Source organism: Candoia aspera, chromosome 2 (assembly GCF_035149785.1).
Source record: "Candoia aspera isolate rCanAsp1 chromosome 2, rCanAsp1.hap2, whole genome shotgun sequence".
In the NCBI taxonomy this organism is placed as follows: domain Eukaryota; kingdom Metazoa; phylum Chordata; class Lepidosauria; order Squamata; family Boidae; genus Candoia; species Candoia aspera.
This window is the reverse complement of record NC_086154.1, coordinates 69,527,409-69,543,479: the sequence shown is the minus strand read 5'-3', so window position 1 is coordinate 69,543,479 and position 16,071 is coordinate 69,527,409. Positions and strand designations below refer to the sequence as shown.

At 37.4% G+C, this 16,071-nt stretch overlaps 1 protein-coding gene across 1 annotated transcript in view; it reads left to right on the top strand.

Annotated features, from left to right (window-relative positions):
* LARP1 (La ribonucleoprotein 1, translational regulator) overlaps window positions 1–16,071 on the top strand; it is an 87,149-nt gene that overhangs the window by 27,167 nt on the left and 43,911 nt on the right. The window contains exon 2 of the mRNA XM_063292148.1: window positions 11,926–11,987. Within this exon, the coding sequence (XP_063148218.1) occupies window positions 11,926–11,987 (62 nt within the window). The remainder of the gene's footprint in view (window positions 1–11,925; window positions 11,988–16,071) is intronic.

The following is a 16,071-nucleotide window of genomic DNA, read 5'->3' as shown; positions in this document are numbered from 1 at the left end:
TGCATGTATAGCAATTAATGAGAGTGTTCGTTTTTCTTATTATGAATAGTCTATGAGGGGAGAATACTAGTGTGCAATGCCTTGCATGCAAAATGCTTCAATCCCTCAGTGTTTTGGGTAGTGCAGGAAAACAAACATGTGCCTGAAACCTGTAAACCTGCTGTCAGTCATTTTGCAGACAGTACTGAACTAGATGGAACAATAGTCTGATTCTATAAAAGTTAAGTTTCTGTTGCTTTGATGGTGGTGATGCCTATAAATGGAGACATTGCTCAATTTAGATATAAAGAAATTTTGACATGTTATTTTTAGGTCCTTTTGGGGGTGGGAAGGTAGTACAACTATTAGAAAGCTCTGGATTCAAAATATTAGGGCTGTGCACTCCTCTGCATGGTACCAAGGATTACTTTAAGGAGTTACAGACAAGTACAACATTTGTGTTCCTGCATGCTTTGAAGCAACTTTTTGGAAGTGAAGCCCCAAAGCATTGCACAGCTCAACTTCAGTCATTGCTTGAAATTCTGGGCAGGTTCTCTTATAAGGTTAAATTTTCAGAAGGTGGTTGCTTTATATTGGTTGAGGTGTATTGTGACAGCTGAAAAAAATATGTAGTTTTTCTCAAGAGTTCTAATCCAAGGTTATGATAGACAAACACAGGTGGAAGGATTAACAACTCTTCAAAAGCCAGCCCACTCCTGGGTGTACTTTCCCTCCTCCCCCTTTCTTCTGTTAATAATTTTTACTTTTGACTGTATGTTTGAGATTGGATTAGAAATTCGGACACGCAAAAGCTAAGTATTTGTCTGAGCTGCTGATTAATGTATGTTTGACTGTTTCTAAAAAGGCAGTCAACTTTTGGATTTTCTTGAGAATCCTTTTCTTCGGTTTAACATACTGCAAATGAGGAGGTACAGTAAGTTTGCTTTCTTTTCTCTCTTCTCCTGTCTTTGGAGTGGTTGAGAAGACAGTGACCTAGCTGTTTGTTTTTCTTTAAAAGGGGGACTGGAATGCCCTTTGAATTAGAATGAGAAATATAATCTTTTAAACAAATGACCTTGAGCGTGTAAATCATTACCTTGCTGTTTTCCCTTTCCAGCACAAAAAGTATTTATATGTGTTTAATACCAAATGTATACCAATGTATGCTAATACCAAATTTATTTTATAAAAATAATTTTGTCTGTTTTTAGTCTGTTTTTTTTTTTAAATAAATGTGACATGTTAACATGGGATTTATACAGGGATAAGAAGGTTAATAGCGGATATTTTTCTATTTGTTGATAAATCCTTTGTAGGAGGATCTTATTTTAACTGCATGCTGGAGTTTTAGAATGGTGGTAATATTACAATATTTTTTTTAAAAAAGAACTCTCACTTTGCTGTTGCTTCGGTAACTGAAATGTGACTCCAGTGTTACTGGTATTGCAGCATAAGGGAGCTTTCAACTTTTCTTTTCATAAAATGTCCTTTTATTTGCCGTTTTAGATCTCTATAATATACTCTGTATGTAAATTTTTCTATACTAGAATTCTGCAAGCTTTGATCCTCCAAGCATATTGGAATTCCAGCGTTCTAGAGGACTCCCAACAAGATGGTTTTCCCAACAAATGCTGCAGGGCAGTAGTGGGATTCTGATTCTGGAACAAAATAGGAATCTTAAGTACAATTACCTCTGTGTCTTGTTTCGATTTGTGATTGCATTTGATATCCTATGAAGTATCTTGTTTTTATATTTTTATATAATTATACACACACACAAACACACATAGTAAATATATAATACATTATATCTTGAGGCTTAAATTTGTAAAAATGTGTAATTTTCACTGGGAAAAAAGCAAATAAAATTTATTCTTACACAAATATGTATTGCTCTATGAGTTAAAAGATAACTAATTACTTTTTAATAGTAATTTTATTAAACATTACAATTAAAAGATAAAAACTAATGCAAACTAAAAATAAAAAGAAAAAATAGTGCAGGAAAGAAAAAATAGAAAAAGAAAAAATAAATATAATAAAAAGAAAAATATATATAAAGAAATGCGTTCCCCTTCATTACAAGTATAAACAATTTTAGTAACTTACCACCTTCTCTTAAAATAAAACAACTGATCTCTTCTTCCCATACCTCATCTCTTAGCTATATACAAATCCTTAAAGCCTTGTCGTTCAGTCCTGGTCAGCAAAAGTCCATTAAGTTACCAGAGATAACATATCTATTTTAACCTTGATCAAATAAACCAATTTTATATTCCTTCCTTTTAGTTTTAACGATCTTGATCTTTAATCCCTTCAAATAATGTCCTAGAACTTACTTTCTTTTCATTTCTTTTCATTTTTTCTTTGTCCCTTCTCACAAAATCCTTCAAAACTTTAACAGGTCTCTTTTGTAAATCCAATATAGGAAAATGGTCACTCTTTTGGTTTGTTATTTGTATATCCCTTTTAATTATTAAGACATCAGCCAGTTTCATTTTTTATATCCAGTGTAGCATCTTTTTCCATATCATTCCTGTAGCCTGTCATTTTAAAATCCACTTTCAGATCAGTCTCAGTCTTGTCCAGTAAAACTTGTTTCTCTTTCATAACATCTTTTAAAGACAGTCTATCTGTAATGGCAGATACTCTTAAAATTAACTTCTGGGTCCATTGTTCACAAATACCCTTCAATAAGTCCAATGTCAAAGTATTTTGCTGTATTCTATATTAGTAAGTCAAATTTAAGTGTTGTTCTCCTTTAATTGTAATCTTTAGTTTTTTCTGGGTCCCTCTACTATCTGACCTTCAACCCATTCTGTCATTTTTTTAAAGAACTCAAAAGCATTTTCCCACAGGAAGGATTCTTATAATTAATTCAAACTCTTATTTCAAATCCGTCAGGACCCTTAGTCCATTCATAACTTTCCAAAATCAACATTCTAATCACTTTTGCTGTTTATTCCAAAAAAAAAATATTTTTTTTAAGTCTTTAAACTTGTTTTTAAAACTTCTTTTGCTAAGGATTGAAGGAAACTCACCTGATGCTTTAAAACCTGTTGATCCAAAGGTTTCTAATAGTTGAAAAACAGTTAAAAAGCAATTTCTGAAAGTGATTGGAAAAGAAAGTATGCGAACTCAGTGTCCATAAAGGGCTGACCACAGTTTGAACAAAGATGGCTTTCACTCTTTTCCCAGAGCTCTTAACCTGCTGGAGACCGCTGTCTTGCAGTCTCCTTGCGAGGAGCAACTGTCTGGAGCACTTGTGGGCAATCTTATGTCCTCTCCTTGTCCAGAGAGGAATTACGAAGTGCTTGTCTACTTGCTGGCTCTTCATTCTGCCATGTTCATCAAAAGCAGAGCCATCTTCAGTTCGCCATTTCTTCCCTGGAAGTCCAAAAGATAAATAATTACATAACATAAGATAACTTATGGCAGCCTTTTCTGTCCTGCCTTCCAGATAAGGACTACAGTGCCAAACTTCCTTAACCAGTATTAAATTTCTGTGCCCTGTTTCCTTGACCAAGTTGGAGCTAGTATCACTCAGTCAATATAGAGATAGCAGAAATAGGCATTGGAAGACAGACAAGTACCTTTTTAACCAAATGTAAAGAGCAGGACATAATTCCTAAAGGACTTCCATTATAATCTCTGAACCACATAATATGATTAGTTTCTTTAAAAACAAAAAAAAAAGTTTGAGCCATCCGATCAGTAACCTTTGTAGCAAATAGAAGATGATCAAGAATGAAGTATCTCCACTTGTATCACAGTACAGGTAGTCCTCAACTTTTGGCCACAATAGGGACCGGAAAATTTGTCATTAAGCAGTGTGGTTGTTAAGCAAGGTATCACGCGACTGCACCTGATCTTACAACATTTTTACAGTGGTCATTAAGCAAATCACTACGGTTGTTGAGCAAATCATGTGAATCACACAGTTCCCCATTGATTTTGCTTGTCGGAAGCCAGCTATGAAGGTTGCAAATGGCGATCATATGATCCCGGGATGCTGCAGCCATCGTAAATACATGCTGGTTGCCAAGTGCCCGAATTTTGATCACATGACTGAGGGGACCCTGTGGTGGTCATAAGTGTGAGGACCACACAAGTCATTTTTCTGGTGCCATCATAACTTCAAATGGTTGCTAAACAAATGGTCAAAAGTCAAGGACTACCTGTAAACATTCCAAACAAGGCAAGTAACCTATTACTTTGTTCCACTAACACCAACCAGAAAACCCTGAATCCTCCTAACAGTATTGGGACTGTTCAGCCACAAATTGAACTAGGCAGAAGAATGTGGTTTCAGAGGGCTTGTTCTTCCGTATTCTTTATGTATGTGATATAACTGTTTCAGACAATTAGTGTAATACCACACAATGAAAATTTTTCCAGTACATCTTGGAACATTGCACTGACATACACTAAACATTGTTTCATTTTAGATCATCAAAATACTGGATTAGATTTTATTAAGAATGCCTCTGTGCTAAGGCTGGCTGAATCATCAAACAGTACTGTTTTTCACGTAATTTGAACAGTGTTAAATATACCATTTAACCTTGGAGACAACATTAACATAATTAAAAATGGGCTTAAAATTGCAGTTGGGGCTCAAGTTATATATGAACTCCATATATGGACTCATAAGCCACCAGCATGCCAAGTTACACTGATGAGACTTTCTAAGTGAACTGAAATCTGTTCCAATTCAACTTTCACTTCCATAGAAAGAGGGAAAACAGTTGCCTGCATGATTCTGATCTTAGACTCATCTAAGTCATTTCCAAGGCCTTCATTACTACTCTGCCAATGCTAGTCTGTGGCATGTTTCTTGACTGCCGGTTCCTTTATTGATAGTTGGGTTTAAAAGGCAGGAGCTATCCACCACTTCATTATTTTCATTGTTAGTTCTTAAATTGGTTGTTGTACCTGTTACTAGTTTGGTCTTCTTTATATTTAATCTTACTCCAATTTTTTTACTGTGCTCCTTGATTTTCATTACTAGAGCTTGTGTTTGCATTTTCAGCTATTGGAGTAGTGTCATCATCATGGTACAAGTTATTGATGTTTCTTCCTCCAATTGTAAACTGCACTCATTTTCTTCCAATCTAGCTTCCTTAAATATATATTCAGCCTATAGGTTGAATAAAAAAGGGAGAGTATACAGCCTTGTCTCACTCCTTTGCCAATCTGGAGTCAGTCTGTTTCACCATGTTCTGTCTATACTGTGGTTTCCTGACTGCTTGTAGGTTTTGCATGATGATAATGAGATGTTCTGGAATTGCCATTTTTCTAAGCACATTCCACAGCTTGACACAATTGGCCTTTCTATAATCAGTGAAGCACATAGTGACTTCTTTTTGGCATTCTTTGGCTTTCTCAACTATCTAGCATGCCTCAGCAATACTGTTTCTTGTTCCTCAGCCTTGTCTAAAACCAGCTTGAATATCTGGCATCTACCTTGTCATGTAGGGTTCTAATTTGGGTTGGATGATCCTAAGTATTATTTTAATAACATGTGGATTTAAGGATATTGTATGATAGTTTGTACACAGTTAAGTCTTTCTGGTTTTGGTATTATTATGTAGATTGGCCTCTGGTTTTGGTATTATTATGTAGATTGGATACCTGTTGGCCGCTGTGTTGTTTTCCAGATTTGCTGGCATAGCTTGGTTAGAACTTTTACTGATTTTTTTTCTGCTTGCCATATTTCTATAGTATTCCATCAATTCCTGTAGTCTTCCAACTCAATAGTAGTAGGAGTGCTGATCTATATTCTGGTACTAGAGGTTCTTGTAAAGAAGCAGTATCTTGGATGTTGACATTTCTACTGTATAGCATTTCAGTATACTTCTTTCATCTTTGTTTGATCTTCTGTGAACCAGTTGCATTGGCATTGGCATCCTTTAGCATATCAGTTTGAAGGAGTTCTGAGTTCAGAGATCTTTTGGAAGATTTTCCTTTTTTCCTTGTCTGTTTCCATCTTCAGTGTTCTAACAGTGAATTCTGAAATTCTTTGTAAGTTCCTTCCTGAGATCTTTGTCTTTCTTGGCTTTGGCTTCTCTTCTCTTCTTGGCAATTTTTATAGTTTATTCTCACATCCAGTTTGGTTTTTTTCGTTTTTTTTTTTTTTTTTGCTCTTTGGCAATCTCTTTTCATATTTATCCTTAACAGCTTTTTTGCATTCATTCCACAGTTCCTCTGATTCCCTATAATGAAGTTCAGTACTTAAAAGCAATTCCCGATGTTCTTCATGAAAATAGTGAGTATATGCTCAAGATCATATTGTGGAAACCTGTTGGCCAGGAGCAATTTGTGATCTGTTCTATAGTCAGCCCCTGGCTATGTCTTCACTGTTATTTTTCCACCTCTGTATGAATAATATAGTCAGTTTGATTTTTGTGCACTCCATATGGTGATCCCTATGTATATAGTTGTCATTTTAGTTGTTTGAAGCACAGTCCAACTACATTTCCCTCCCTATTATTTCGAACTTTTGCATTCCAGTCTCCAACCTCAAGCAGCACATCTTGCTTGCATGTTCTGTTGATTTCAGATTGCACTTGATCATAAAACTCATCCACCTTCTCTTCTTCTACATCAGTAGTTGGAGCATAAACTTGGATAATTGAGATATTAAAAGGTTGTACAAAGTCTAATTGATTCTGTTTGGTCATTAAATGCACAAAATACTGTTGTTGCTACCCTTCCTAACTATAAAAGCAGTGCTGTTCCTTTTTTGTTTTCCATGTCCTGAGTAGTAAACAGCATGATCTTTGACTGAAAGTGTCCAATTCCAGTCCATCTGAATTTGCTGATGCCTAACATGCCAGTGTGCGGTGGATTCATTTCATCTTCCATTGTGTTGAGCTTTTCCACATTTACACTTCTAAGGTTCCATGTTCCCACTGTAATTCTCTTTGCAGCTTCAGATTTTCTTTCCTGCATAAGTAACACAAGCAGTTACATGTTCCAAAGGCTTTATCTACCTGTGTAATAAACACTAAGCTCTTCCTCAGTAGCATGTTGAGTGCCATCCAACCTGAGAAGCCCATCATCCAGCACTGTATCATCACTCATTTTATACTTTCTATCCAGTGGCTTTCTTGGTAAAATACAGGAGTGATTTACCATTGTTTTCTCTTGTGCAGAATGAAATGATGCCTTTATCATTGACGCTAAAATGATTGTCCGCCTCTAGCATCTTTCTGTATTACTGCTGCCCAATATAGGTACCTAGTTGTTTCAGCTGATGTGAGCTGAGATGACCTTCATGCGTTAGGTGACCCTGCTGAGATTATATACTCTTGACATACACTCCCAGTGTTCTTTGCTTCACTGTACACACCCACCATGATGAGGCAGCACAGCAGGACTGGGGGATGGGGAACAGTTCTTAGTAGCCTGTTACTAATACATGGGCTAGCTTTTATTTTTTATTTTCTTGTGTAGAGGTTTCTGCCTTTATGGTGTTAGCCAAATTTGGGACAGCTCTAATGATATTTAATCTTCTACTTCTAAATGCCTTTATACTGATTTTCAGTGAGAGATGTTTTATTGGTTGGCCCCAAATTGGAGAGTCATCCTTAGTAAAGAAATATGCAGAGGAACCACTGGGAGGACAGACTCTGTGCCTGTTGTTTCAGTATGCAAATAAGAGGTTTCTGCTTTTCCAGAATCCTAGAGAGAGTTGCATCCTTATAACTAACCTGCAGTTGTTATGTTTTGTTGCTAGGCTGTTGGTATAAATAACTGCTGTATTGTGCTTATCTGCAAAAAGTATCCTGCAGTGTAGAAGTTCTATGGCAGTTCTGTTTTTCAGTTGCAGATTCTATGTTATTGTTCCTATATATATTGTTCCTTTAACATCTACCTGAAACCACTGGGCGAGATCATCAGTCACTACTGGGTGAGGTGTCATCAATATGCTGATGATACTCAATTATACATCTCCATCCCGGGTGAAGTAAGTGATGCCGTGACCTTTCCAAGTGCCTCGGGGTCCTGGATGGGGGACAACAGGTTGCGGCTGAACCCAGGGAAGACTGAGTGGCTGTGGATTAATGGCTCCTCGATTTCTGGGAAATTGTCATCTTTAGTTCTGGATGGGGTCACACTGCCCCAGACAGACCTGGTGCATAACTTGGGGGTCCTCTTGGACTCACGACTCCTGCTCAAAGAGCAGGTGGCAGCTGTGGCCAGGAGGGCCTTTGCGCAACTTTGTGTTGTGCGCCAGTTACGCCCCTTCCTGGAACGAGGGGTCCTTCGAACAGTCACTCATGCCCTGGTCATCTCCTATATAGACTACTGCGATGCGCTCTACACGGGGCTACCCTTGAAGAGTATCTGGAAGCTACAGCTTTTGCAAAATGCAGCCATGCAGGCGATCTTATGTGCCTCAAGATCAGCACATACTATTCCTTTGCTCCATGAGCTACATTGGTTGCCAGTATGCTTCTGGGTCCAATTCAAGGTGTTGGTTACCACTTTTAAAGCCCTACATGGCATGGGTCCAGGTTACCTAAGGGACCGTCTCTTCCCCATCACATCAACCCATCCCACCTGGTCATGCAGGGAGGGCATGCTGTGGACCCCGTCTGTAAGAGAATTCCATCTGGTGGGGTCCGGGAGGCGGCCTTCTCTGCAACAGCTCCCGCCTTTTGGAATATCCTTTCCTCGGAAGTGAGGTTGGCCCCCTCCCTCCAGGGCTTCAGAAAACAATTAAAGACCTGGTTTTGTTACCATGCCTGGGGCGGGAGGGAGAATAGTCACTTCTGGGGATGACTAGTTCCTTAGAGTGGCCCTGTTTGGCTTGGGGGTTATAGAGAACCTTTAGCCGTCAGATTCCCACCATATTTATATTTTATTATGTATTTATTCTGTAGTTTTATGTGGTTTTTATCTATGTTTTATTGTAAACTGCCCAGAGTCCCTTCTCCGGGCAGATGGGCGGTGATAAATTTGATTAATAAATAAATAAATAAAGTTCTAGGTTTATCACAGTGGGTGTTTTCTGTAGCCTGGTCTCTCTTTTGAGTGTTAATGTTATCTTACTAAACTTTTTTTTTAAACAATAATTGTAAGCATTTAGCAGAAGGATCCTGATGCATGTTGAGTATAGGTTTGGGTGTGTATTTGAGTTGCTTACTTCCCTGGTTTAATTTGAAAATAAATTCTGTGGTGTTATAAAAGAGGTGACAACCTCAAAGGATCAAGAAACATTCTGTTTCATTTTTAAAAGAATTGTCCTGTACAAAAGCAGGGAAGTTAAACCTTATTAGAAATATTTTTGTATAAAACAGTCTGTATTCTGCTGTCTGATTTGTGGCAGCCTTTGCTTTATGGAGTAGATGATTGTGTCACAGATTATTAGGATTGCAGAAGGAGCTTGATTAGATTCATTAGTATTCATTATCTATTCTTCCTAAGCAGAGGTAAGAGAGTAGGAAGAGAAGGAGGTATGGTTATGGTAACTATAGTGTGGAACAGCTTAACACTCTGTCCAGAATTGCTGATTTGCAACAGGCGGACTTGTGACCCAGAATTGGATTGGGTTATATTTTAAGGTGCACAGCTGCCTGCTGCAAAGGAGATTGTAGACATGCTTCAGATGAAGGGGCTGTCTTCAACTTCTGCCATTTGGTTACTGTAAAGTGGCCTACATCTCTCCTTAGGGAATATGACAGTCTTTTTTAATGTGGTTCCATGGTGGTGGTGAAACTTAAAGGGGTACATATAAAGTTACTGTGAAGTTGTGTGAGTAAGAAGGCTGGGGGAAGAGAGATTGAAGTGAATGCTGTGTGTGTGATATACGCTTATTTTTCATTTTGCGAGCCAGCTCTTCGTTACCTCACCTGACAGTGTCATCCTTGAAATTATTTAAATGTTTCTCTGTTCATTGGAAATACTTGTTCCTAAACTTGTAGCAGATAAATCCCTCATATGTCATTGCTTCCACTTCTAACCATCCCTTTAAACCTGCTTGGCATTTTTATAAGGCACTTTTCCAGAATAGATTCTGTGTTGGGCATACTGCCTTTTTGTCACACTGTTTAGCTTCATTGAAAGAAGACAGAAGAAGTTCAAGAACTATTGAATAAAATGAATTCAAGACCTATGTTAGCAGTACTTGAAGTTCTGTTAGTTTGACAGAGCATCAGCTATTTGATTCCATCCAGAATTTTTCTTCAGAATTCTGGTGAATGTGGTGTATTTGCTTCTGGTTTTGAACATTGTGAGGCTTAATTCTAACCTTTGGAACATGAGCAACTGACAGGGACAGGCAAGATAATATTAGCAATGAACATGTTTTTGAGGTTCGAGATACTTTATGTGCATGTGCTGAGGTGGCACTTGCGTTCTCTCTCTGAAATCCATGTAAACAAGCAGTAGAAGAAGAAAAAAATAACTAATACTAAAATTCATATGAACTGTTGAGAATATTGTCACAGTATAAATGCCTTTAATTACAAAGGTTTAAATGGACAAATACATTTTATTTATTTTCATTTATTTATTTATTTATCATATTTTTATCACCGCCCATCTCCCACATACAGGGGACTCTGGGTGGTTTTGCAGTAGAAGCAACAGAAGCTTGTATGCAGCTACCTCTTTGGAAACTGTAGTAAATTTCTCCCAGCTAGGGCTTTGAATATAACTGTTCTAGATCTGTAAGCAGAGGTTACTTATCTGATTCTGTGTAAAAATCAGCATACTACTTAGCTATCTGGCTGGAATGGATGGAAGAGTAGAAATGTTTCAAACGTACTACTTTTCTTTATAGGTGACACAAAAAGTGCATATTGAAATACAGTTGAAGTAGAGTAGTTTGTGACCTTGCTGTGCCAACTGCACGTTAGTTCAGACACAATGTATTTGAGGTTCTTATGAGCAGTACGGAGAAGGAAGAAAATGGTATCTTATAGATGGCACTCTACTTAAGGAAATCTGTGAAAAATATTATGTATAAGATGTTCTCCTTTTTTTTTTAAACCATAGTATTATTATGAATAATTCTAGTACTGTAATTTATAAGCTATTTCATAATGGTAATGTATTATCTACCAAAATTGCTAGAACAAGTATTATTCTAAACTGGTTGCCAAATATGAAAACGATAGCATAGTCAACTGGTTGTGTGGTATCATGTCTGAAACTGTGTGTTAGCTGTTTTGCAAATTCACAATCAGTGCAGAACCACAGTCAGGGCCTTCTATTCTTCTCTTTTCTGTTGGTGAACAAAGTGTATTCTTCCATCTATCCATGCATAGTCCATTATACTGTAAGATAATGCTTTTGAAACTGAGAAGAGAGCTAAGAAAGTGTTCTGAAATTTGCAACATGATTTGCTTTTGAATTTTGCCCTGTGTTGGTGGGGACTGCATTATGAGATTTTGATTTATATTCAATTCTAATACCATTGTTTCTGTATTCAGCATCAGTAGAGGCTTTGCTGGTAGTTTCTGCATAGAAAAGATGGCAAATGAGGATGATTCTGTCACTGCCCAGGGATTCAGACGCTGGAGTTCTCTCCCCCTCCATCCACTAGGAGGCACACCCTTTGAAGAAAGACTTTAGTGGAGCTTAAACTCTGAAGGCATGCTAACTCCCTAGAGTCTCCCCCCCCCCTTTTTTTTTTTTTTTTTTTTAGTTTTTTAGTGAACAGATGCAATTTATAGCCTGGACTGTATATCCAATCCCAGTGTTTCCCAGCTCTACATATTCAAATTGGTGTAAAATGAAGCATGATATTCAGTCTTCTTATTTTGGGGTGGAGTGAGGAAGAGATACAAACCTTGCGCCTTGCATAACAGGCAACTATGAAATGTGATTGGGTACTCAATAAGAAATGGAAACTGTATTTTCTTTAGAGAAAGCTAGATTATCTCAATACTCAATATAGTATTCTAATGTTTGACTTTCCTCCATTCCTATCAGAACATTCAACTCCAGCCAAAGTGGTGAAAGCAGCTAACCTAAGGCAGCGGAAAGGAAGCAAGGTATGTGCTAACATGTTCTTAATATCCAGTGATACCTACATTTTAGGAAAGAAATGGAGACTTGGTATATCCGACTGAACCTGGTTAGTTCTGGGCAGCTCAAAATCTAATGTCACATTAGGATTTTTAACCTCAGTATGCATCACTTTACATTTGCTCAAATTGAATCACTTTATTAAAACACAGTTGCAATTTTAACAATTACTTTTAGTTTTCACAACCTTGAGTGGCTTAGTAAAATCCACAAAGGCCAGCTGCCTGCTTTACCCGAGTCATTTAGCAAAAGGTTAAAAACAGTGCTCCAGCTTGGTTCCTTAAGGGACTCTACTTCTTTCTTCCCTCCATTGATAAAATTGCCCACTTATTCTTACTTTGTGCTTTCAGTCTTTTTAACTAGTTACGAATCTGTAAAAAGACAGATCATCTTACCACATGATCACCATTTACTCAAGAACCTTTGATGAGGAACTTTGTCAAAGACTTTTTAAAAATCCAAGCATACAATGTCAACAGGCTAATCTTCATCCATGTTCCTGTTGACACTCTCAAAAATCTCTAGAAGGTTGGTGAGACAGTATTTACCCTTCCAGAACCTGTACTAATTTTTTATGATGTGTTTCATTATTATTTTTTCTTAAATCACTGTTTCTAGCAACTTACTTGGAACAGACTTTGTTGACTGACCTATAACTTCACAAATCTCCCCAGATCCCTTTTTTAAAACTTGGTGTTGCATTGGCTATCTTTGGGATTCACATTTGGGATTCCCAATTTAGTTCTAACAACTCTGGTGGATCCCATCAAAGTCTGGAGATTTGTTACTGTGTAGTCTCTCAAGACGTCCCAGAATCTCTTGTTTCTTCCCGTTTTCTTTAGTTGATTGGATTCCTTCCCTGAGAGAGTCAGTATAGGCACAGAAATCAATCCTAAATCTTTTATAATGAAGACCAATAGGAAGAATTCATTTAGTTTCTCTATGATCTCCATATCCTCCTTGAATATCTCTTACACCTTTTGGTTATCCCAACAACCCAGCCTGGCTGAGTTCTGGCTTCAATTATTTTTAGATAAGTTGTTACTATCCTCCCCCCCACCATTTTTTTCTATTGCTTTCCTCAAAAGATGATGATGATCTTCCTTTTCCTTCTGCGCTGCTTATTAAAACTTGACACCTCTTCTGCCAGAGTTTGTGCTTTTCATTCTCTTTCTTAGGGAAGGATTTCCATTTCTTGAGGGAAGCCTTCTGAAGTTTTACCACAGTCTGAGTAATACTAGAGAGCAATGCTGGCTTCTTTCTGAACTTAGGTGACTCTTTTTTACATTGTGGAATACTTCCTAGTTAAGTCCTAATCATTGTGTTTGTAAAGAACTTCTGAGCATTATGAAGAGATTTAGCCTTTTTGGCTCTCCCTTTCAGTGTCTGTTTTCACTGTTCCTCTAATTTTTAGAGATTTTCCCTTTCATACTCAAATGTGGCTGTTGGCAGTTTCCTACTTGCATTTATGCTAACTGTAATAACATTATGGTTATTTTCAATTTTCTTTTGTTTCCTCAACACTTAAACATTTTGTACCAGATCATGGAATTAAATCTAAAGTTGTCTCCCCTCTGGTTGTTCCAGGATCAATGTTCTAAAGCACATTTAGGATTTCTAGAAATTTGGATTTGTCATGGCCTGAACATGAATGTACTTATTATTATAAAAACTTATCCTTTGTATGGTTGATATTTTTTCACTATCTCAGTTATCTCTAGGAGTGACCAAATTCTTTTCATTACCTCCATTCTACTAGTTTTTTTAAAAAAATACCTGCTATAAAGTTGATGTGCTTGCTAGTTCCTTCAAATCCCTATCCTTTTGTGCTACTTATTCCATGATAAGTATGGCACATAGCTTCTTTAAGGACCGAGTGATAACAGGAACAGTTTTAGTCTTTTTTAAAAGTGCCTATTAAAATCCCAGATTAGTCTTGTCTGAATTGTTGCCCACAGGTGTTTTGGAGTGCAGTTCCATTATCATTCAATCCAGATGATGATTGGAGACTGCATTCCTTACTAGCCCTGTGTGTGTGCGCGTGTGTGTGTAGCGATCCCCACACATTAGTGCCAAAGCTTTCTGTAGAATAGCCTGGTGTTGAACTTTTTGACAAAAGCCCACTCTGCACACTTATACAACATTGTTTCTGCTTAGTCGTTTCATGTATGCTGTAATGGGGCATTCTCTCTTCTCAGAAGTAGTGAGTAGATACTTACCCTCTTTTTGCTTCTGTTTTCACTTTCCTTTCATCCCTCTTTATTTTCAGTATTTATTCTGTACACTTCTTTCTCTTTCTTTTTGCAATTCTGGATGCATCTTGTACACCTTATTTCTTTTTGTATTGATACTCTTATTCCATAAAAGCATAAAACACAAGAGTCAAATCCATTTATGGAAGGATATTTTCTGTTTCTTCTTTGTTTAGTGGAGGGTCATTTAGTGCCATCCTCTCATTGCCAAAATTATACCAGGGAGGCTTTTTGTATCCGTTTAAGACATCAAACATTTCTTGATGAGTGTGCACTTCATGTGATCAGCTAGCAGCTGAGACCTACTCTGCAGCCTCAACAACATTGGATGTTTGTTCCATGTCAACACCAGTTATATTTTTCATGGCAAGAAATATTGTGACTTCAGCTTAGTCTCTTTGTTCCACTGAAACCAAACTTACCCCCCGTTTCCATAAATCCTTCATGGCTTTTTCAGCTTCTTGATTCAGTTTCTATATTGTTGCTTTTTCAGCTGGTTCAGTCCACACTGAAGAAATCAAAATTGAAGAATTCAGCTCTGTCAGCAGCAGGGAAACAAAGAAATAGAAATGTAAGGAGAGAGAACCTAATTCTACTTCAATGAACTGAACTAAATTATTGGTCTTCTAACCAGTTGAAATTCCACAATCTTTCATAATTCCATTCCAGTCTTGCTGGCTGTTGTTCTCCATTTATTCATGTTTGTTTTCTGCCATAATATTATTCAAGAAACTCCAGTGAGAATTTCATTTCATAATTATCATAATTGTGAATTGCGTATATTGGGGAAATTTTCAGGTTTGCTCTTCCAATCTCCCCTTCTGCCTGTAGAATCATCAGTCTTTGTTTGTCTTGCTACTTCATTCTTTGAGAAGACCATTGATGTTAGAAGCCTGGTTCTACCTGTCTCTCATTCTGGGAGAAAGACTAAATCAGGAAGGAGTGAGTCTCACAGGTGATATAATCAGTTGCCTTTTTTATGCTCTTACCTTGAACAATCCTGCATCAGCATAAGCTCCGTGCTGTAAAGGCAGTGATCTGTGATTTCTATGACAGGGAGACATTAGAACTAAAAACTTTAGTTTTGATAAACCCTAAAATTCCCAGCAACTGTACCTGACACACCACAATGTTCCATTATTTAGCCAATCTTAACTCAGTTTGCACAACTGCACTTCTGTTATTTTGCCCATTCAACTTCCCTCTCCACTTCTAATCACTAGTTCTGTAAAATCAGTTCCCTCCTGCAGCATAGCAGGACCTATGCTTATACTGAAGTCATCCTTTAGAGATACTACCTACATATTTTAGCCCAGAGGATATATTTGCCAGATTGACTCCTAGTCTTCTAAAGGATTATTTTTTCTTCACCTGATGAAGAGAATGGTGATTAAAATCCACAGAGGACATAGTGCTTCACTTCCGGCATATTTATTTAGTATATAGATTCATATAGCCTCCCAATCAAGATGCAACTCTGGGTGGCTAATAATCAATAAAAAGAATAAATTGAAAAAGAATAAAAAAAAAAACCATTGCACTTCTCACCCACCCCCCTTTAAAAAAAAAGGCAATAATCACACTGAGACTGGTTCACTCCAAAATTGGCCCAATGATCAGAGAAAAAGCTGGGTCTTTAACACATCACAAAAAGCCATCAAGGTCAGGGCCATCCATATTTTGCAGGATATGCTTTTCCATAAGCCTGGCACCATGAAAAAAAACACACTTTCCTGGTCCTATTAGATGGCATTGTTTAATAGGTGGGACCTCGATCATCGTCACAATGCTAGACCTT